The sequence below is a fragment of the Megalops cyprinoides genome, chromosome 1, assembly GCF_013368585.1.
Source record: "Megalops cyprinoides isolate fMegCyp1 chromosome 1, fMegCyp1.pri, whole genome shotgun sequence".
In the NCBI taxonomy this organism is placed as follows: domain Eukaryota; kingdom Metazoa; phylum Chordata; class Actinopteri; order Elopiformes; family Megalopidae; genus Megalops; species Megalops cyprinoides.
In genome coordinates this window covers 35305458-35329878 of record NC_050583.1, presented here as the reverse complement: position 1 = coordinate 35329878, position 24421 = coordinate 35305458, and the positions used below count along the sequence as shown (strand labels likewise).

At 38.8% G+C, this 24421-nt stretch overlaps 1 protein-coding gene across 6 annotated transcripts in view; it reads left to right on the top strand.

The window, feature by feature from the left end:
- The window catches only part of mybpc2b (myosin binding protein Cb), a 48621-nt gene that overhangs the window by 5568 nt on the left and 18632 nt on the right, over positions 1–24421 (top strand). Inside the window, exons 2-5 of one of the 6 annotated variants that reach the window (XM_036522767.1) lie at positions 6446–6466; positions 7209–7229; positions 9200–9220; positions 9651–9671. The exons of 1 other annotated variant lie outside the window; for it this stretch is intronic. In XM_036522767.1, coding sequence (XP_036378660.1) covers positions 6446–6466; positions 7209–7229; positions 9200–9220; positions 9651–9671 — 84 coding nt within the window. Of the gene's footprint in view, positions 1–6445; positions 6467–7208; positions 7230–9199; positions 9221–9647; positions 9672–24421 lie in introns of all 6 variants that reach the window. 4 more of the 6 variants (XM_036522759.1, XM_036522775.1, XM_036522783.1 and 1 more) reach the window with 4 other exon arrangements.

Here is a 24421-nt window from a genome sequence, read left to right as displayed (position 1 = left end):
ACTGAGGAGGCATGTCTGGTCATCCATCAGTATTCGTTTTGTTTGCCTTGATTGACAGTTGGTATATACAGATAACGCCATGTCTCACACTTGAGCCAGCCTTCGCTCAAAGTGTGTTATCAATCGTGTGTGTGGGTGGATAGTGGTGGAGTAATTCACAGGGGTCAGTATAGTGAGCTTCAGCAAGGATAAGAGCTCTTTATTTGTGAAGGCATGATACATTCCTTAAATAAAACAAACCAAAGTCATTAAAAGCAGTGGGTCCCTTCATTTGTCCACTCCGACAGGTCTCCCAGGTTACAGTATATGTGTCGAGGGGCTCCTCATGAGGCTGAGACAAATAAATCATTCTTTTAGATGACATTGGCTAAGTAGTTCTTCAAGACTAATTCATGAATTTGATTGATCTATTATATAATCTATAATCACCTGGCTCATGCAACAGCTAGTGTTAAGTAAAGCTGATTTCAAGTTTGATGAAGAGACTGATTTGTAGGGCCTTCTAATTATTATTATTATTATTATTATCATTATATTGTCAGATTAAGAAATATACAATGGTGAAAATTTAATCTAAATGCTTCTGATCAGCAGGCTCTGCAGATAAGAGAAGAGCCAGGTTGTTTATATCTGTGCTTCTGTATTAACTGATTTTAATACATTTAACACATATATCTTGACTCACATTTTATGAAGAGACTTCCAAACCCATCTTGGTTCAGTTGTTGATGTCTGAAAAAAAAACAGTAAATCTGTGTTTGATTGCAATTCAGAGATTAAATATTAATATTAGAATATTATCATAATAACATAACAGTATTGGGTAGACCCCCAGTTGTTCTCTCCTATTGGCTTTTACCCTAATTTGCCATAGACCCAGATGCTCTGGCCCTTGCACTGTTTTTTTCTATCCCAGCCAAACTTTGCTCCTCTTTTCTTCCTTTCAAATTCTCATCTTTGAAGAGTGCCCTTCCTTTTCTTCCGCAAAAGAATTTTCCCTGTCCCCCTTTTAACCTTTCCAATGCCCTCCTCCTCCCGTCCCATGTGATATCATATCCTGGCATATCAAGTTTTATTACAATATCACATGTAACACCATCAGTGATAAATAATCAGCACCCCCTCCCCTTACCCTTTTCACCAGTTAAGTTCCCCTTTACTTGTTCTATGTATGTTTATTTTTCTATTTTCCTGTATTCCATTCGTTTTCACTGATTCAAACTGAGCGGTTTAAGATTGATTTCCTCCCTGTGACTATTCCTTCAGCCTTTCAACCTTTCTTCAACCTTTCTGGCCTCAGCCACCACCCCTCCGCCTCCCTCCAGTCCTGACTGACAGCTATGCACAGCCCATAAAAAGTGCAGGAGCCTCGGGTAGAATGTCTGCCGGCCGTAATTCTTATCATCATTTCAGTGTAATAAAACAACAAGGTGAAACACTATACCTTCCTTCATAGCCATGTCTCCCTTGATTTTGCTCTACTCCTTCTGCTATTACTGATTTTCTACCTTTGCTCATTTTTCAGCCCCCCTTCTTCTTGATTTTCTTTCCTTCTCTCTACATTGCCACCTCTGTCCATCTAACCTCAAGCCATTTTCCCTTTCTGTGCTGTTACCCTCTGAATGGCTGTTCCCTTTTCAGTCTGCAGTTAATCCCCCCAACCAGCCTCCAGTCACCCCCTTATTTGACCTGGTAAATAAAATTACTTTTCCATGTAATGATAACTTTTTTTGTCAGAACTGTGAAATAAACCACTAGCTGTCATTCTAAGAAGCTTAAGCTGTTCCCCCTAATGCTGCCAATGCACATTGATCCTCCCAGCTACCCTGACCCTATTCCTGCATTGGACACCTGCCAAATACCATCAAAACTAAACCACATGCGGTGCAGTAAAAATAGCAGACTTGCAAATAAATCTTTATTTCCATATTTATATTTGCAGATTTAAATAATTTACCCATTTGCGTCTGTCCATATCCTTCTGACTATGAGTATCTACTTTCTGTCCTTTTTCATCAAGGCAAGTTTGTTATTGTGTTGCTCTCTTTAAATGGCAAGTAACACCCTGGATGAAAATGCATTATATATTTGAAAAAGGTACGCATACATGGTCATGCATCATGTGCTTGTTGGACACAGACAGCGTGTTATTTGAATGAAACACTTGGTGTGTTGGAGCTTACGCATGTCTGTGTTGGCAGTATGAGATATTGACATTGCACTTGGAGAAAAGTTAGCATAAGGGATATTGATGCTACCTGTGGAATTGGATGCTACACTTGATTAATTTGTCACTGAGGGTGACAGGGCTTCCTTACATGTTATAACTATGTGCATATCATTTAGTTTTCCACAACCCCCTGATTGAGAAATGATTTGGTTAAATATAGAAAAGGACATATTTTTCATGATTTTTGTTGAAAAAAGCTATAATGGAAGGGCATTTGAGGATAAGTGGATTTAAGCAAGGGGGTGAGATAAACTGCCTAAAATTTTCAGTAGAATGCAGTAAAAACAAGAACACTTAACAAGAATGGAAAACAGCAGCAGTGTATCCAATGGACAGTTCAGAATGTAAAAATAGTACCAGAAAGTATTTTTGTGTGAAATTGGAAGCTCAAGGATATATCTAGGGGTTGAGGTGTTGGAAAAAAGTCAGACATATCTGAAATACAAGAAGTCTGAAACACTACCAATACGGGTCAATGAAATGCCTGAGCCATAAGCAGCCAATGCAGGTTATGTGTTTGATTCTTCAAATCTACCTGTGCACAATGACATAAAGTTGACCAAAAACTTGACAATTACCTGCAGCTCACTTTGTACTGCTGTTGTAGGGAAAAATAAATAAGTAAGGATGTAAATGTTTGGTATAGATCAAGCTATGTTGGTGATAGCTAGCTAGCTGTTGTGTTCCTGCACCATTTGAACATCTGTACTCATGTTCTGATGACACAAATTCTGAAATGCTTTAGAGTGTTGCTACTCTCTTTATAGAAAAACACAGATAATACTGTTAGCTAGTTATTTTGTTGGCTACCGATGTGAAATATAGTGTTGGGCAATCTTGTCTCACTTTTAGTTATGTTATTGTGCGAATATGTGCTGAGCTACACCATCATCTGTTATAATTAGTCAGCAAATCATCTGAAATATTTTGATGACAATGATTACATAATGGATTCAAGTTAAACCAAGTAAGAGTATTGAGCAAAAAGTTGTCTAGACAGCTAGATAGAATATCATCAGGAAGATTGTCTAGGGGAGAGAGGCACAGCACTATAAGACAACTCGCACGCCAAACCACTTTGAAAGTGTGGTAGGTCACTTAACAATAGTATATGTGGGCTATACTGAGGACAGCGGTTGCTATTGAGTATTGTTAAGATGCCAGGAGCAAATGACGAGAAAGACACAGAACAGCTGGCCTGTTGGAAAGCGTCTCAGACCACCAATGATTGATGAAGGCCTTCATGTGTTATGTCTCAGGAGTGCCCTCTAGGTACCAACACCAGTCTCAGCAGAAACTGTGTTGTCAACGTAGTAATTACAAATTAGTATTCCTAAGGATACTAAACATCTACAAAATTGCTAAATGTTAAAATGGATCATTTTCTATCCTGTACACAATTTGACTTGTTTATAATTTTCACATTAATAATAATAATTACAGTAGAGGTAGGGCTGCCCCCAACTAAAGATTTTCCTAGTCGACTAGTAGTTGTTAGCTCAAGTTGACTAGTCGTAGCACATTTATGATATTAATTTAATTATTCAAATAACCTATATATTGATTATTTTGGGGGGCATCATAAAATGGTTTGAGTTCCAGGGCTGAGAAAGAATGTTGTAAGTAACATTGTTAACAGTGTGCTACGTTACAGAGAAATACAAAACCGTATTTCGAAGCCGCACAAAGCCGCCTGTTAACGACAATGCTAATGGGAAAAGCGGTAATGATTCTGAATGTGTCAGAACAACCAGCAAGAAGATTTTTGTTAATTCTTAAAAATGTTAAGAATGTATTTCTTAATTCTTCTTAATTCTTAAGAATATAATTCTTATATCTGGTGTAAAATACCATATATAATTTTATTGAAAAGTTTTACAGTTTAGCTAAGTGCTTGTAGTCTTTATAGCAGACAAAAAGCTCCCTGCCAATAAAAACTTAGCCCTCTTCAGTCAAAACACGGGAAGAACAAAAAGAACATTAAGAAGACGGAAACCTAATGTAAACCTTTAAGGCACTTATGATAAAAGCATTTGACACACTGAACAAGTATATGACTGACCAATGATTGCGCTGTGGCATTATAGACTACACAGTGTTAAATTTCAAAGACAAACTCAAAAATATTTAACATGAGTCAAATTGTCATGTTTGAAGGAATGTAAGTAGGGACGTTTAATGCGCTGACCATAACGTTAACAATGTGCACAGTAACACTAATTAAAGAATTGTATTTATCTTATTAGGACTGTGTTAAAATAAAGCAAATTATTGCAAATAAATATAGTACATTCAAATAAATTTTGTCCTATATTTGTGAAATTTAGCTAAGGATGTCCTCATGCTTAACAAAACACTTCAATTTTTGGTAAATTTCCTCAGCCCTTTCAACAGAGATGGGCAAGAAAAAATACTGTATCACGAATGTTAGCTCTGTTAAAACTGGGAAAAATTACTGCATGAATTAAAAAAAATGTTAGAAACAGAGTTGTCATGCAGCTGTCTGCCCTCTCTAACTGTACTGCAGAACTGCCTGTGTGACACAAGTAGATGGCAAAGGCCAGGAATGGTGTCTCATTACTCGCAAGCAGGAGACAGATAGGACGGCAGCCTGCCACGTTGCCCCACCTGAATGTGGAGTCAGCAGTGGCCTGAGGTCAGCAGATCTCCTCAACTATGTAGGACTATATCAGTAGGTGGAGCAGAGATTATGCAATTGCCCCTGTCTGTTTGTCTGTCACTCCGTCTGTCTTTGAACAGGTTGACTGAAAAGCCTTGGACAGATTTGGATGAAACTGTGTGTAATGATTGGCTCTGGAAAAGGAAAGAAATTGCTAGATTTTAGCACTGCCATGAAAACTGCCATTTTCTTTTGAGTACTAACTATGGCATGAATTTATGTGTTTTGTCATGACTGTGTGAGTCGCCATCTCCTCTGCAGAATAGGAGAGTGTAAATACAAGAGGAGTGTAAAGTGTAAAAACAATAGTGTGCATTTACAATACGAGTGTAAATACATAAAAACTTTGGGCACACCAGCTTAATCACAGGCAGCAGGAAATGGTTACTTTAGTTCCTACCTAATTCCACAGATGGCAGCGTTGTGACAGCAGCAGCATGTGCTGTTTTCCATTTTTTTGCCACTGCAGAAGATGCTGATGCCTCTTGGAGGCTTATGCTAACTCAATTCTGTCATGAGCGGCTTGCTGTAGACCTGTTCGGCCAGTGCTTCTTTTGACTTGTTTGGTTTGTTTTGAGAGTTCACAAAATGGCCAAGAGAAAATTATTCGTGTTTGTTTCAAAGGAATTGTGGCTACTTGTGGAACAAGAAGGTGTAAACAATGTGTTTACAAATATGTTTATGTGTTCAGGTTATAGGTTAGGGTATCTGTGCCCTCTTCTCATTTCCTGTAGTCTTATCTAAATTTTCCCTTTTCCTCTGTTTCTCTCATCTCTTGTTTTCACTCACTTTTTACCACTTTTGTTGTCTTGCTCTCAATTTCCCCTCATCCACTCTGTGTCTTTGGGACAAGAGGCCTCCCCCTTTCTATCTTTAAGATAATGTTGGAAAAGGAAAATAACATGTATTATTAGCTCTGCTTTGTAGATAATTTATTACTCATTATCATTTGCACCAATTCACATAGTGATTCATGATCAAAAGTTAAATTAAATATGCTGTAATTTTAGTGTTTACACCCACTTATATTTTAGTGAATCTTCTTGATACTGCTAGTGAAATTCCAGACACACTGGCTGTCTCATACAGTAGAAGTGATATGCTCATAATATAGTCATGATTCATGTACATGATCCATGTATATCCAAAACTATTAATAGTATGATACCCCTACTTAAGAGAACATTCGTGATTTAATTTTATAACCATATCAACCTTCTTGCAAAGTAACTGTGTTCCCCCACCTTCAGTGATATTTAGCGCCAAATATCACACAGATGGCTTGTTGATTATGCTGTGTGCTTATGTGGATACTTTGTTAATTGGAAAGACTGTAACATCATAACCTGTTTAACTACCTGACCAGATGTTCAATGTGCTACTTAATGACTTGTCCCATAGAAGATTTTTACCACATACATTAATTCACACAATCCTTTCATCTTGACTGAAAAAAACTGAACTGTGTTTGTTGGTGTACTGACCAGCATCTGGTGTTTTCTCTTAAATCTTTTTTCTGTCCTTTTCTTTTTAAGAAGCCGCACCAGAGGCAGGGCGTAAGTAAAGCACATGTGTTTGAAGCCTGTGTGTTTGAGTGTGTGTCTGCCTGTTATAGTGCATCACTCATTTCCACTGTGCAGTATCATTCCAGTGTAATATGTTTGCTGATCTGCAGTCACAACCTCTCAGAAGGGGTGTGGCAGTAGCCTTGTGTGCAGGGTGTGTTTGTGTGTATGTAGCTATGCAGTTTACTTCCAAATAGATTGTCTGTCATATGGACTGTCATTAGCTGAACTTTATATGATCTGCTTTACTGTTGTTGACACTGGGTGTCTAATTGAAAAAAAAACTGCAAGAATGCCTGGCCTGTAATGCACTTAACTGTTAATGGAATATTGAATTCATACCAGCTTTGTTTATAAAAACAAGGGAATACTGCTATATTATATGTCTAGAGAGATGTGATGTATGTATGATGTACATCTTTTAATGATTTTGTTTTTGTTAGTTGTTCATGTGTATTCTTATAGGCGTGTTTAAGAGAAGCAACAGAGCAGTTGTATAAGTCTGTGTACTTTATATGTGTGAATGTTAAAAAGTCAGGGTGGGCTTAGGTGAGTGTTTGTGTTAAGGTTTTGTTAAGCAATCAGAATAAAGATTCATCATTCAACATGTCAGTATGCTTTCTGATTGTGAGTGCAAGTGTGAGCATCTATTTGCTTGTGCACAGTTTGTCAGAATGTCAATAATAGTGTCCCCAGTGTGGTCAAATATTCAAATATTTCCTTTCATTAACAGAGGAAAAGCCTGCAGAGGATGGTAAGAGAAATACATGGTGCACAGAACTTTTTCACTCACTTTTATATGTTTGTGTGTATCAGAAATAGAAAGCTAAAACATTGCATGCATGTACGTGGGTGTGCGTACATGCGTGTGCATGTGAGGGAAACTGATGTAGGAACATACCAATAGTTTTGGCATGTCTGTCTGTCCCAACACCTGGCAGATACATGCTTTTGGTATGCATGTTAATGTCTATGTGATGTATCTGTGGAAGTTTCAGTAATATAATGTTATATAAGTGATATAACATTGTTTATGTATACTTTCTAAACATTTGTGATTATGTTTCTATGTATGTTTATGTGTGTGTGGGTACAGTAAGTGTAAGCTAAGCATTTCACCACAAATGCCAACATCACCATAAAGTTGGGACTAGAGTGTGAGGACCGACAATAAAACTAATTTTTACCCGAGCTTGTTTTTGTGATTGCAAAGTTTACTGCTTCAGTCACAGGTTACACATAGTATCCCAGCATGCCAATATTCAACATACCTTACTGCAGTACGTGTGTTAAAATAGTTTCTTTTCATTATCAGAAGCAAAGCCCGCAGAGGAGGGTAAGAGAAAGACCATATGCATAAAGTTTTCCCAGCCAGCGTGCATGTTTGAGTCAGTATATGAAGAGGGGTTGGAACAGGGGAAGTTTCAGAATGTGAAAATTGGTCCTTCTGCCTGTCTTCTTTATGAATGCATGTGTACAATGCATCTCTATACATTTTCAAGGTTTTACCTTTTTGAAAAAGCCCAAGTAGCCAGGCCAGGCTTGGTGGGGTAGGTTAGGGTATCACATTTGCATTTGGAGGATTAATTAGTGTGGCTCTGTTCATTTTTAATTTTTACTTCAAAATGTACTTCATGGTTTTGCTTGTAGCACAAGTCTAGTTATGTATAATTTCTAAACCCTGTATTTTCCAGGACTAGACTAGGATTATTGATTTACTTGGCAGACACATTTTCAGAGATGGTGACAAAGATGAATGTCTTACAGCATGCAATGCAAGTCCTAAGAGCTGCAAGGGCATGTGTTAAAAAAAAAAAAAACTACAGTCTAGTAAGCATACAATCGTGTCTGATATGTGTTTGCATAGTGAGTAAAGTGATAACAGACACCATAGACAGTATAAAACAAAAACCAGTAAGAGCAACTTTATATGTTGCTGTAGCATAACTTGGCTACAGTGCCCAAACGTTATCTGACACCGCATCAGACTGCATTGATGGTAAGGAATGTTGAGGTGTCAGGAGATAGGCAAAGGATGCATACTGGTTCAGGGAACCAAGATGTTGTCTGGACAGCTGGGTTTTGAACAGTTCCGATAGTTGTATGGAGTTCATCCTACCACTAGAGGGCTAGTGAGTATAAGAGACGATTTTGGGGGTGTGTGGCTGTTATGAAGGGAAGCTATAGACGGCCAGTGTTTGCCAAACACAGAGTTCTGGCTGGTGTGGAGATCTGATCATTCGAGTGGAGAACAAGTTTCCTCTTACCACATACTGCTATTACATAAACAACTGCAAATGCAAATTAGATGCTGGAACAATTGCTGTACAAACTTTGTGTAGCATGTCTGTCTTTCTTTGCATATTCCATTGTGTATGCAAAACATCTTTATCCGTGTCTGTAAATCTTCTTTCATGATTGAATGCAAACTGTGTGTGTGTGTGTGTGTGTGTGTACGTGCGTGTAACCAGGCAGTAAGCACACGAGTCTGCTATGGAAAGTTGTGTCATTTCAGATATTAAGACAAAGAACTGTTATTTCTTATGCAAATACTGTTTGTTGTGTGGTGATGTGATCATGTTCTTGTGAAACTGAGACTGTAATGTGATTGCATAGTTTATGGGAACAGTCCCAATCTGGACCAAACTGCCAGTACGGCAGTTTAGTTGTGACACATTTCACCCCAGTACCTGTGTTGAAATAGTTTATTATTTTCATTATCAGAAGCAAAGCCTGCAGAAGTGGGTAAGTGAAGGACAAAAGGCATAGGACTTTGTAAGCCTGGGTATGTGAGACTTTTTGAAAGTGCACAATTGGTGCCTGCAGCATGTCAGTCCATGTCCATCTGTATGTAATTACTATATGTATGCAGTTTATTTGTATACATTTATGTAGCTATGATTTCTTTACTTACTATGTTATGTTTACATCTTTGGAATGGATTTATTTTGTTTGCTATCATTTATGCTCTCATTTTGATAGTTTCATCAATTCTGCATAATGTGTGCAAAGGTGTATGCATATATTTGGATGCTGAGGTGTGTGTGTGTGTGTGTGTTTTTATGAAAGAGAAAGTGTGTGTTAGAGAGACTGTACGGCATACTTGCATGCTAGTAAAATCTCCCCTCATTTTGCTCCAGTCCCTGTGTTGATATCTACGTTTTTTCTTTAGCAGAAGCAAAGCCTGAAGAAGAGGGTAAGAGACAGACAGAATACATAGAAAACAGACAAGAAAACAGTCTGAGTTTGTGTGTCGGGTCAGGGATATTTTAGAGTTTGCAAAAAATAAGTGTTAAGCATGTCTGTCTAAACACCTGACAGATACATGCAGTCTTTTACGCATGTATGCATGATGTAATTGTGTACATTTCTTCAATTATAAACCCATAATTGTATGCACTTTACGATTGCGTTGTTCTGCATTTGGTGATATTTGTGTTGTATATGTGTCCAAACCTGTATGCCGCTGTTTTGATAGGTGTGTGTACAGTTCTTTACAAATTCAGCATATAACTGAGCATGGAGGATTAGGCAACCCTCCAAGAAAAAAGGGGATCTTTAGTGTAGTAAGTGGCTCTTGTCTGTTGGAGATGGACTTTGGTCTGTGGTGGAAAAGCAGGTTTGATCCTGATTCAGAGCATACCCAGGTGCATTAGTGTGATGAATCAGACACCTTATGCATACTGTATGAGTTGGCTGAGGAAGCTTATGTTGTTTAGAGGGGAAGAGCGCAAAACAGCTCAGCATGTACACGAGTCATTTATACATGATGATGACACCCCCTGGAGTCAAGACAAATGCTTGTGACCACTCAGCCAGGTGTCGTTTGTGCGGTGAACTAGTCATGTCTCTCTTGTGGCATCTGTAGGCAAAGCATGAGGTAAAAATCACACCAGCTGAATGAACGAGGCTGAGATAATATTTCACAATGCTCCAAACAATGTTTTAAAATGAGTTATTTCTACTGACAGCACCTAAACCTGCTGAGGAGGGTAAGAGAAAGACACAGTGCATAGAAATCCTTCATTTTTCCTGTGTGAAAAAAGTTTTTGGGTTATTTTTACTCATGAGTGTCAATGTGTGCTTAGAGGAAGGGAGGGGGTGTTTTGGAGTGCACTGGGTCTTTGCAGCATGCTAGTCCACTGGTCTGATTGTCAGTACGTATATGTATATGCAAATATATGTGCTCCTGAAGAGCTCAGTCAGCAAGGTGCTCGGCTTGAGTGCCGGTTGAGCCCTAAGCCCAGGTTAAAAACCAGCCGTGTCATCGGGCAGCAATGACTTGGAGTCCACAGAAATGGAACATATGCTTTGTTTCACTGGGGCTAAGGGTGGGTAGGTCAGCCAGGACTCATCTCAATGCTCTCAGGCACTCTTCAATCCGTCAGGCACCTGTATGTTGCTCAGACGTGTTTGTGGACCTGTGTCCAATGTGCTCGGATGTGTTCTTCCAAAGATCAACTGCTTCATTATGGCTGCATGCAAATGTATCAGAGGATTTTATTTGTCTCACTTAAGCATTCCAACATGAGTTCAGAGGATGTTACATAAAGACCAGCCATGGTCTGCGGACATTTTTTGGACAGATGATGGTCTGTTCTGTGGCACCTTGGTATTACCATTGTTTGCATCTTAGTTATTTTTCCTGAATACAGATAAAAGTGTAGCCTACTGGTGTTGTACATGTTTATGTGTGCATGTATTGTACACAATCAAAACCATAAGTGACACTCAGTTTTTAAAGATTTACACAGTGCTCCTTTCAGTAAGCACTTCCTCTATGCTGTCAGCTTTTGAAAAAAAAAAAGATGTTTAGCTTCTGCCTGATTCAAACAGGCTGCAAAAATTATTGATTCAATCCATTGATTAATCACACAGGTTACATATTATCAGGATACCAGCACAACCTTCTCACATTCCCACTCCAAGCTCAATTTTAAAACAATTTCCTTTCATTGTCAGTAGCAAAGCCTGCTGAAGAGGGTAAGAGACGGGCATAATTCCTAAAATTGTTTACCTTTGTGTGTGACCTTGTGTAGGTTTTTATAGGCAGGTGCATGAATGGTATTCAGCAACATTTGTGTGTTTCTGGAACCTGTCTGTCAGTAAATGAATGACTAATATTTATAGGAACCAGTTGAACCAATTTTTAGGGGTGGTGTGTCTATTCTTTTTTGCTATGATTTAATTTTGGTAAATCTTCTCTTATGGTCATTCTGTGGCACGTTCTGTTCACACCTGGTATGTTTTGGAGTTGGAAGGGAAAAAACGGGTGTGTCCAGCATGTCAAACCGTCTCTCCGTCTGACTGTAGGTGTCAAGTGCATCTCTGAGCTAGCACCACCATCAAGATCTAGGAGTAACAAAAAATAGCAATGAGAATGTCCTTCCTGTGACCTTCAGTATTCATGAACAGGGTTGGGAGGGTTACTTTTAATATGTATTCCACTACAGATTACAGAATACTTGCTCTACAATGTAATTTGTAATGTATTCTGTTAGATTAGTAAAGGTAAGCAAAGTAATCAAAATACTTTGGATTACTTTCTGAGCACTGTGTTTTTAATTTTTAAAAATATGTAAATAAAAGTGTGAATGTGACATATACTGGTTGGGTGATTCTCACAAGCTATGTCCAAGTGATGTCAAAATCTAAATAGCTAAACTTAACTGAGTGAATGAAATTGATGCGATGAGCATCATTCACTGCCGTGTTTATGTATAGTATTTTAAACATTTAATTCTCTCAGTAAAATGAATCTTCAGAGAGTTTTGGTACCTATGAAAATACACATATAAATGCAATAAGTGGGTTAATGGAAGTCCTAGTCCCCCACTATGAATTCCTGGGTGTGGACCTGTCTGTATGCTTGTAAATACGAATGTAACGCATCTGTCAGTCTCTGAAATACTGCTCACTGTACGCCATTATATAGGAATGTATGCAATTTTATTTACTGCCCATTATAATGGTATATGTTTGCAATAGTGTGTGTTTGTGTGTGTGTGTGTGTGTGTGTATGTGTGTGTGTGTATTCAAGTGACTGTGGATGCATTTGGTGTGACATGTATGATCCAACACACCAGTATAATTTTCCTAAATTTTAGTCTTGTTTTAAAATACTCTTCTTTCATTGTCAGCAGCAAAACCTGCTGCAGAAGGTGAAGAAGGTATATATTTTTCTGACCGTATGAGTAATACATGTTAAGTGTTCGTGTGTGTGTGTGTGTGTGTACACGTACAAGTAATCACAGCATTCCTGTACAATTTCTACACACTTTACTCCAATTCTTGTTTTGAAATATATTGTTTTCTTTTTTGTAGTAGCAAAACCTGCAGAAGAAGGTGAGGGAAAAGCCAATTAGAATGGTTTAATTTTCTGTGCAGTGTGGCCATGTAAAAGTGCTCCTAAGTGTTATGGGAGTGTGGGACTGCATCCATGTGCACATGTCTTTGTGCCCTGACCAAAAAATCATTTGGAATAAATGCATAGCTAATATTTTTTCAAATAGAATGTTTATAGAAAATAATTTAAAACATGGAAAGACATATTTTGAACATATATTACAAATTATTTAGGCTATGGTGAAGAACAGACTAGACCAATTATCAATTAACTGTATGGTAAACATTTTTTCAGTGCGGTCAAATGTGTCTTTGTTGCATGATATGGTCTCTTCCCTAAGTGGCTCAGTTACATGAGGTGCCTGGACAAGAGAGAGACAGAGACAGTGCTGGTTTTGTTTCAGTATAGCTCCAAATAACCCTGAATCAGTGAAATCAATTCTCTGAAATGAAACCTAATTTTTATTACAAATAAAATAAAAGATGTATGCACAAATGGATTACCTTCATTATAATTTTATGAATTACTCTAAAACATTTTAAAATTAGACATATATAAAGATGTATGTGATACATCTACCTGTTTCTGCAATGATGGCTGTTGCATTGTAGGAAAATATGTGTTGTTATTTTTTGCCGGTTGATATTATTTGTGCAATAGTGTATGCGTTCCAGTGTCAGTGGATGTATGCATTTTAACGTGTGTATGATCCAGCATGTTAGTGCAATTTCCCTACTTTTGACTGCTGTTTTAAAGTGCTTTCTTTTTGTTGTCAGAAGCAAAACCTGCTGAAGAAGGTGAGGGAAAGACAGTACATGTTTTCCAGACTGTATGTTATAAGTGTGTGTGTGTGTGTGTGTGTGTGTGTGTTTATGCATGTGTCTGCGTGTGTGCACATGTTTGTATATGTGAACACAACATTCCTTTACACTTCCCACACACTTTACTCTGGTTCTTATTCTTATTTTTTTCCTGTCAGTAGCAAAACCAGCAGAAGAAGGTGAGGGAAAAGTTCATTCATAGAACGATTTCATTCTATGTTCAGTGTGGGCATGCGAAAACAGATGTGATGGGTGTGTGGGACTGCATCCATGTGTACATGTACCCTGACCAAAAAATCATATGGAAAAAAATCATGTTTTGCAAATATATTCTTTTAAAAAAATACTAATAAAAACATGGAAAGGCATATGTCAAACATATATTACTAATTACTTTGAATGTCAGTGTATGGTCAACAATTTTAAATGAGATCAAATGTGTCTTTCAGTGCTTTGTTTTTGTTGCTTAATGGTCTCTCATCTCTAAATGGCGCAGTCACATGAGGTGCCTGAGACAAGTGCTGGTTTTGTTTCAGTATAGTACCAAGCAGTGGTGTTTTTGGCATAGAAATTCTGGTGGGGCACCAATTAGCTTGTCAAGCCTATCAGTGATGACTGTGAGCCTCAACCTTGCTAGTTTGACACAGTGATGAAACCCTTATAACACACTATCACGCCTAGTTGCTCACCTGCAAAATATTAGATAGAAGCCTACCGGGGGAGCGCAGATCAGCCTACCATTTAAAATGAATTTAAAATGAATTATGTTCATGTAAGATTATGTAAGTATGTAAGACTGCTTACTTATTTACCTATTAATCTTGTGTAGCCTACAATGTTTTATGCATGTAATACCGTGAATCTGTCTTTACCAAACAGAGAGACCAATCCATGTAATACTGTAAGTCATGCATTACCAAACGGGGAGGCTAATGCAATAGATAGTCAACACTGTTCAAGCTGAGCACACAGCCATAAAGTGCAATTATTTACTCACCTCAGTACTTGAAAAGAAATGTGGCTCGACACTCTTTCATGTGTGCAAACTTTTCAATCTTGCTGTTGAAGTCCATCAGTCCATTAATATATTCATTTTCAATTGATAACATGGCAAGGGCGTTCAACCGCTGTTGGACTGCTACAGCTACGCTACTACGAGAGTCTAACGCAATCTCGTATCAATAACGTGATCGTAAGGAGACAGCTACTACAGCTACAGTCAGGAGAAGATCTACAGCTAGCTAGCCAATTGACAACGTGGGGCCGAGACGAACCAGCCCCACAGGCCAACATAGAAAATCCGTTATGACATGTGCAGAAGGGGTTCCCTGTCATACTGTCAGGGCCATGGGTCATGGGGCTAGTCCCACTGACAGATACTTGCCAGCATCAAGCGCCTTAGGGTACAGTACATTGCACAAACAATTTTTATTTCTTTGAGTGCATTTTAGAAGAGATCTATCAAAGGTTGAGTTATTCAAAATGAATTTTATTCACTGAACTGCTGTGCCTGACAGATAAGAAACTCAATGAAAGAACTCAATACTGCCATCTAGTGCTGAGGCCAGGCCCCACCGGCCCCTAATGTAGAGATGCCCATGGTACCAAGTAATCCTGAATCAGTGACATTACTTGTCTGTAATAAAGATGAACTATTATCACAAAGAAAATGGAGTATTAGGGCACAAATGGATTATCCTCACTTAAATTTCTGAACTGATATGAACTACACTAATACATTTTAACATGATATATGTATGTAATGCATCCATCTGTCTCTGCAGTAATGATTATTACATTGTGGGGAAATAGGATAGAATTTTTATTTACTGCCAGTTTATATTGCATGTGCAGTAGTGTGTGTGTGTGTGTGTGTGTGTGTGTCTGTGTGTGTCAGTATGCCAGTACAGTTTGACACACTGTACCCCAATCCTTATTTTGAAATATTTTCATATTTTCTACCAGAAGCAAAACCTGCAGAAGAAGGTAAGCAAAAGACAGTACATCTTTTCAGAATGTGTGAGTGAAAACACATGTTTAAGTGTGTGTTGGTGTTAGCTTGCATACATGTTGTGCGTGTTTGTGTTTATGTGTGTGTGTGTGATAGAGAGAGGGAGAGAGTGAGAGAGAAAGAGAGAGAGAGAATGTCAGCATGCTGGTACAATTTCTAATCATTTTTTTCCAGTCTGTCTTTTATTGATTGTATTATTTATTTTTTCTATCAGAAGCAAAACCTGCAGAAGAAGGTAAGCAAAAGACAGTACATTTTTTCAGAATGTGTGAGTGAAAACATATGTTAAATTAATGTTTAACTGTGTGTTGGTACCATACATGTTGTGCCAGCTTGCATACATGTTTGTTTGTGTGTGTGTGTGTGTGTGTGTGTGTGTGTGTGTGTATGCGTGTGTGTGAGAGAGAATGTCAGAAGGCCAGTACAATTTTCATACACTCTTCTTTAGCCTGTCTTTTATTTATTGTCTTTTTTTTCTATCAGAGGCAAAACCTGCAGAAGAAGGTAGAGAAAATATCAGTTCACAGAACTGTTTCATGTTGTGAGAAACTTATGTCTGACTGTATTTGTACTGCATTTGTTGTGTGTGCTTGTCAGTATGCACTCATGTGAATGGTCATCATGTATGTTTGTGTGTTCATGTATGTGTGGGCATGTAAGTCCTACATGTGAATGGTGTGTGGGTCGCTGTTGCATTGGGTGCAAGTTCAAGATTATTGAATTGGCATTATGTCACTGGCAGATGTGTTTCCTTGTATTAAACACAAAACAGACAAAAGCTAAAACAATGAACCGTAGCACATTCAAATGAGAAGCAGGATCCTGCTGTATATTTTATATGAGAATTTAGAATTTTGGGGTGGTTGCCAAGTGGTCAACCCAAGATTTCATGATCCTGAGCTGTGATGCCCAGAATTCATTCAGATCTTGAAAATTGCTCAGGATCTTGTAGAGTTTGGTAAATTCATGGTGAAATGACAAGCTTATTATTAATGGTTATTGATGGCTTCTTGTTTGCCTAAAGATACAAAGAGGACATTCTCTATATAACCGTACTCTATATCAAATTCTCTATATCAGCTTACACAACAAAATATACTTGTCTATGTGGTCTGCATTTCTTTTACATTTTGATACAGAGTAATGTGAACCTAGTAGAGCACTTGTGGGATGGTCTGATTTGACATGTGTGTTGCTGTGACCATGTCTTGGCCACAACCATGTGAACTTGCTGAGCTGTATGTTGCAGTTCCTGTTGTGTAAAATGTAATTTCCCATGCTGAAATAAGCACATTTGTAATGTTGCCACGCTAGGTGTAAGCATTTCTGACAGAAAATAGAGGTTTTGAAAATGCATATGCATAGAGTCCATATTTATACAATAGTGCATTTTAAAAATGTGTGACTAGGCCATTTTGCACTTCAGTTGTAAGATGTTTTGCACCACGCACCAGGATGCATGTACCAGTATGCTAAAACAATCTGCATAAACTTTGCATTTGTCCATCCTTTGAAATATTTTTTTCTTTCATTGTCAGAAGCAAAACCTGCAGAGGATGGTAAGAGAGAGATAGTTTGTATTGCTGTTTATAGATTTGTGTGTGAGAAAGTGTGGTAGCAGTCTCACTTTTATATACAGCTGGCTACAGTGATAGCCAACTTTTTAGTGAACAGCTTTTCACAATTATAACTAATAATAAGCATGTTTCAGCATGCTCTTCAAAGGATAAATCAAAGACAAACCGTTAGTACTGCAGTCGGCCTATGATCAGGAGCAAGTGTTTGTCCATGTAAGCATTTAGCTTTCTGTTTTAGGACTAGTAGATTATGAAAGAAATTTGGTAATTATCAATTGATTGGTTAAAAATGTCTGTCTCCACACCCAGCCACAACGTTCAAACATATAACACTGCATTGTGACAAAGGATTTACACAGAAATAAATGGGGGGGGGGAAGCTAGCTCTGCTTGAGCTTCAACTTAATTTCATCCATTTCTGGCAAACAAAACTAACTAAAATGAACAATTTGAAAACCAAGGGAAACTAGATAGTCCTTCCACTCAGCTTCATTGAATTGGGTTGCTCATTTACGGGAATCATGGCATACAAATGAACAGATTGGTTTACTGCAAAGCATCCAGGCCGTGGATGTCACAGCTGTGGATGTCACATCAGTATAAGTATATTCTGTATAAGTGTTTAAACCTCTGTACTTTGTGTTAATGTGCATCTTTAGTTCTGTGATTTTATGTATGAAGTGTGCTTTACATGTATATGTGATTATCAGCACTTGTTCATGTAGGTGTGATGATATTTCAGCATTCTAGAAACATATTCATACATTTTACTCCAGTAAAAACTTTAAAATAGTATTTCCTTCTCATTATTAGCGGAAGAAAAGCCTGCAGAGGGTAAGGAAAATAACCGTGCATAAGGGCTGTTTCAGGACAAATGTTTGTGTTTGGAGCATGTTAAAGTACACATGTTTGTGTGAAAGCACATGACTATGTGACTGTAGTAGAAGGAGGAGACACTGCTTTGAAATACATTCATTATGGCTGCCAAACCAAGTGATCATGTTCCTTTTTTTTCTGAATACCTTTGCATCTCCGTGTTGTGTCTCATATGTGTTTTTTGATGTTCTTGTTCAAGGGAAGTATTTTTCTTTGCGGTAGTAGTCTATGAAACTGCGGGGCTTATGTGCGAAATTGTCTCTATGACCAGTTGCAGTCAGGGATTTTGATGTTGAAATCAGTGAATGGTTCACATTTGACTTTGGAGCCTTTGTCTATGCACCTTTTCAGTATTGCAGGGGTTTTGACGTCACACATGAAACAGGTGTAAACATGGCAGCTCAAAATGGACAGCATATATGTATTCACAATTCATTATCTATAAAATGTGTACATGTACCTCACAATTTATTAATGCCAACTAATACTAAAATAATGAGCTGTGTATCTATTTGTTCTTCTGGTGTAGTTGTGTAAAAGAGGAAATGTTACTGTGCAGCATGGTACGTGTGTCTAAACAACACAGTTATTTCTGTCATGATTCATTCGAGCCACATTTCTTTTCCACACATTCTGAGTGGAGTTCATCCTCCAGTGATGCAAAACCCACTGACCCTAACCCTTAACTGCAGGGTCATTTCAATTTCAGGGCATAGCATTGTAACAGGGGTAACACTCAAAGGACTAATTTCCACTGAGATCTTAGCGTTCATGATTAATGTCATCCATTTAGTCATTCTGCCTCGTATTTGCCATACTTGTAAGGATGTTTACACCTGTGTGCATGTGTGAATGGGTGCATGTGTTATACGTTGCTGTAGCTGTGTGTGCAAACTGGGTTATGTGTGCGTTTCTGGGTGAAAGCACATGAGTCCCTACGCTTTTCTAAAATATGTTTCTTTCATTGTCAGAGGGAATACCTGCAGAGGGTGAGGAATGCATTAATCATTTTTATTCTGCTTGTGAGAACACGTTTTTTTTCTGTGTACTATTATATGAACGGTATCAGTATGTGTCTAGGCATGTAGGAGTGCACATGTGTGTTTAAGGTGTCATAATGGAGCCATCAGCATGTTTTCAACTCATTACGGCTGCGGAACCCTCTGACACAGCAACTTCTAGTCGCTGATTTTGCGGTTGCAAGGGCGACATGAGTAAAGTTGTTTTTGTCAGGTTTCTGGCTCCTGATTGAATCTGTGTTGGTCAGGCTGGAAAAAGCATTGCCCATATTTTGAATTCCCATCAGATTTTAATATCTGACATCATGTGCCAAACTGTGTGCAGTGAATATGTGCAGTACGTGTCTTTGACATCATTTTTGGCTTCTGAATTGCTGTTCTTATATGTGAAATTGTTCAAAGAATTTCTTGTTTTCTTTTTTTATTGTTTGGTTTGCGCTACAAATATCAAGCTCCAACAGTGTTTGCCCCCGGATAACACACTGTAGTGTATACTGTATACTGTATTAATGCAAACGGATCCTGGTGCATTGTACTGAAGTCTGCTGTTTTTGTTTTTTAAATCAGTCTTTAAAGATATGATTCCTATTCTCATCACAATGATCTTGTTTGGCTACATTGTAAGGGGCAGACTCATCTGAGCTTCTGCCGCTAAGTGCTCAGTTCTGCTAACCCTGTGATTGTTTCAGATGAGACGTCTTCAGCAGCGCACTGCTGCAGATAAGGCTTCTTTATGTAATCTTCAGTTTGCCTCATTACAGGGAAATCAACCATCAAAGTGTTCTACACAGGAATACAACAGTGAAAATAATCTCAACATCATATTCATTCAGAGAGATCCAATTTCATTCATATTCAAAATTTAAATTAATCCAAACAGGTTTCCCTGTAAAATGGGGAATGAAGGAGGCAAGGCACTGAGTTAAAAGTAGTTCAGGGCTTTTGAAATGCAGATTCCATTACGATAAAAAGAAGTTAATGAACGGCTGATTGAATAATCACTTTAAATCGCTGAACAATCATTTTGAATCAAGATATTGTTCAGCTCAACTTAGAGCTTGATGGAATGGCATGAGGTCAAAATTAAACACTGGAAACAATGGGGATTAATTGTATTGCTAAGTGCCCATATGAATTCAGATAGAGACCTTTATCTCAGAATATTATAGACCTCATATTTATAGATGATGCACATAGTATTTACAACTTGTACTAGGTCTGAATAGGATAGTGATGTATTTGCATAAAGGCTGGCAAATCAGCTTTTTGTGGCCCATTGCACAGAGATACTACCTGACAAAATCAAGCTTCTTCAAAGTCCTGTTCAGAGCAAATGCAAAATATTCTGTCCTACAGCTCCAGTTTCCTTAAGTAATCACAGTAATCCACAATCAAAATGATTGTATTGATAAAAAAGCAGATGTGCAGATCTATCATTTCCTGAGTGTTTGACTTGAAAACAGTTGCTCATCTTAAAATTGTTGAAAAAGACCTGATCTACTTTAGAGTATATACTGTACACTGAGGAGCAATCAATCTCCTGTTTGTACATTGTTGATTTTAATTAGTCACATTTGTATAGGCATGTGTCACATGATGTCAGTGATGTCAGTGACGTTTTACACGTGACTGTATAGGGGAGTGTGCGTGAATGTGTGTACATATTTCAGCATGCTTGTACCTCTATACACTTCCCTGATCCTGCACTGAGATCATTATTATCATTAACAGAAGCTAAAACTGAGGGAGAGGGTAAGTGAACATGCACAGAACAGGTTATGTGTGAGTGAATGTCTTGTATTTGTAATTCTATGTTATTATGATCATATGAACTATATGCATATGTATGGGCATGTAGTGGTGCTCTGGTGTGTGTGTGTGTGTGACAAGATAGGTGCCCAAGAAGGTGGTACTGTTCCATTTCAACCTGCTCAGTATATCTGCTAAATTGTTGACCATGGAACCTCTCTGAAATTATGTATGGATCTATGTGTATGCATTTTCACAAGTAAAATACAAGTTCTGGAAATTATCATATAATACAAATATTATATCTCCAAATATTAGGCTCCAGTTTCCTTTTGTAAACAAGGCCTTGAGTTAATAAAGTCAAGATCAAATAAAATGAGAAACATGATAGCTGTGCAGTGTAATTGGTGCCCAGATGTGATTTTTTTTTTTTTTTTGTCAAGGATTGGAAATCACTGATTCCACCTCTCGAGAAGTCTTGTCACTTGAATTAGCATTTACGTCTGTTGATCATAATGCATTGATGCATTGCATTTAATGCTGTGATTGTTTCGTGTGTATTCCTTTGTGTTTGTGTGCATGTGTGTATGTGTTTATGTTAGGACGCCTATAAAAATCTTCTTACATTTAACTTCACTGTCTGTGTTGATATTTTATTTTCTTTACAAGAAAAATAACCTGCAGACACAGTGCATAGTGTTGTTTTAAGTAGTGGGTGTCTGTGTGTGAGAACACGCTTCATTTTGTGTTGTAGCTATTTGGGTGCTGATCAGTGTGTGTGTGTGCATTTGTACATATATGTGTCTGTGTGGGTGTGTGTGAGCACAAGACTGAGACTAAATGACACTGTCACATTGTCAACATATTGCTATTCATTATGCCTACTCCTGGAATGTCACGCTCTGCCTCTCAATATCTCAGGCTATGAGGTTATGTCACAGTTTCTACTGTATATATGTATTATGTGTTGTGGTAAAACTTTTATATTTCAAGGCATCCATCGGAAAAATGTGTTATACATTTTGTGTGTGTGTGTGTGTGCGTATGAGAGAGAGAGAGAGAGAGATTAATTGTATCATTAGTGAAAGGCATGCAGGAAAATGGTGTCGTGTATTTGCTTTTTCAATATGGTCAACATGGCTGCCACGTCCAATGATCCGAGAAGGTTTTTTTTTTAACTGCATTTGCATCTCAGTTTGTGATGTTGCCACGCGCTATGTTAGGGAACTCTATATACTTCACGTTGAAAATTCTGTCCATGCCAGTGATCACTTGACTGGACAGTCTTAGCATTGAGGAAGTCCGTGAAGGGCCTTGCTTGTGTACAGCATTGATGGACCTATTAAATAACATATATTCCAATAGGTCATTTGGTACCATCATCAATATAGCAGTATCAATCACCTGCAGTGCATGTGACATGCATGCCTGTGCAAAACCACACAGGGAAATGGTGCTGTAGAGCAGGGTGTTAACTAGTTAGAGCTGTTTATTACTCTGCTACAGATGTTGCTAGGGAAATTTCATGCTCCTTCAGTGTTTGGATTCCTTGTCATGGCTTAGAATTTATATGTTAAACAGCATCCACTAAAATCATTTGCAAAGTCTTCATCTAATTTATACTTTTGTTTGTTAAATGCCTTAGAAAAACAGTCGTAGAATTACTTAAAGTCAAGAGATATGACCCCAAGTCTTAATCATAGGGTTTGCAGTTAGGTATATTTGATTAAGCTCATTTCAGAAACTGTCGCTCTATGAGATTTGTGTGTGCTAAAGGGTGGTAATGTCAGCATGATGTTCAGCCTGCACATACTACAGCCCCTGTGTTGAAATACACTTTTTTCTTCATCAGCAGAACCACCTGCCCCAGAGGGTAAGAGAATGACACAATGCATAGAGATGTTTCAGCCTGTGTGTGTGTGTGTGTGTGAGAGAGAGAGAGAGAGAGAGAGAGAGAGAGAGAGAGAGTCCCTGTGTGTTTAGAATCAGAATCAGATTTATCGGCCAAGTATGTTAGCACACACAAGGAACTTGGTTCCGGCCATTGGTGTCTCACAGCAGTACAGACAATATACAGACAATGTGCATATTATTTACAGACAATACACAATATACAAGCAATATACAGATAATATAAAAAACAAAAATATACATAAAGTGCTAGTGTGTGTGGTGGTGCAAGCATCAATAATGGCACAGCAGATGATACTGCTCAGCTGCAGCATTTATGAGGGTGATGGCATGAGGAAAGAAACTGCTCCTGTGTCTGGTGATTTTGCTGTACAGGGTTCTGTAGCGCCTGCTGGAGGGGAGGAGTTGAAAAAGATTGTGCCCAGTGTGTGAGGAATCTGTCATGATTTTCCCTGCCCGCTTCCTGGTTCTTGAAGAGCACAAGTCCTGGAGGATGGGCAGGGGAGCACCAATGATTTTTTCTGCTGTCCTTACTGTTCGCTGCAGTCTGTTCCTATCCTGATTTGTGGCTGCTCCGAACCAGACCGTAATGGATATGCACAGGACGGATTCAATGACTGCAGTGTAGAACTGGTTCAACAGCTCCTGTGTCAGACCATACTTCCTCAGTTGCCGCAGAAAGTACATCCTTTCCTGGACCTTTTTGAGGATGGAGTTGATGTTGGTCTCCCACTTCAGGTCTTGGGAAATGGTAGTTCCTAGAAACCTGAAGGTCTCCACGGTTGACACAGGGCTGTTGGATATTGTGAGGGGGAGCAGTGCTAAGGGGTGTCTCCTAAAGTCCACTGTCATCTCCACATTCTTGAGCGTGTTCAGCTCCAAGTTGTTCTGACTGCACCAGAGCACCGGCCATTCAACCTCCCACTGATATGCAGACTCGTCACCATCTTGGATGAGTCCGATGACTGTAGTGTCATCCGCAAACTTCTGGAGTTTAACAGCTGGGTCCTTGGAGGTGCAGTCATTGGTGTAGAAGGAGAAGAGCAGTGGGGAGAGGACACATCCCTGGGGAGCACCAGTGCTGACTGTCCGTATACCAGAAGTGACTTCCCCCAGCCTCACCTGCTGTTTCCTGCCTGTCAGGAAACTGGTGATCCACTGACAGATGGCCGGGGATACAGTGAGCTGGGAGAGTTTTGAGGAGAGGATTTTTGGAATGATGGTGTTGAACGCCGAGCTGAAGTCCACAAACAGGATCCTTGTGTATATCCCTGGGCAGTTAAAGTGTTGCAAGATGTAGTGCAGTCCCATGTTGACTGCGTCATCAAGCAAATTCCGCCGCCTTTCGTTTTCCCTGATAGCTCCGTTATGCGATCTGCTCCGTGTAGATGGAAAACCCGGCAGATGTAATCCATTGTCGGGGGTGGATCTGTTGAGCCAGGTTTGAGGGAAACAAAGGGCAGCAGACCGTGCAAAGTCCTTGTTCGTCCCATTTAGGAGAAGCAGCTCATCCATTTTGTTGGTCAAGGAGCAGAGATTCGGCAGGTGAATCGATGGTAGAGCAGCTCGAAATCCCCGCTGTCGGAGCTTCAGTAACATACCTGTGCGCTTCCCCCATCTGCGTCTCCTCCATGTC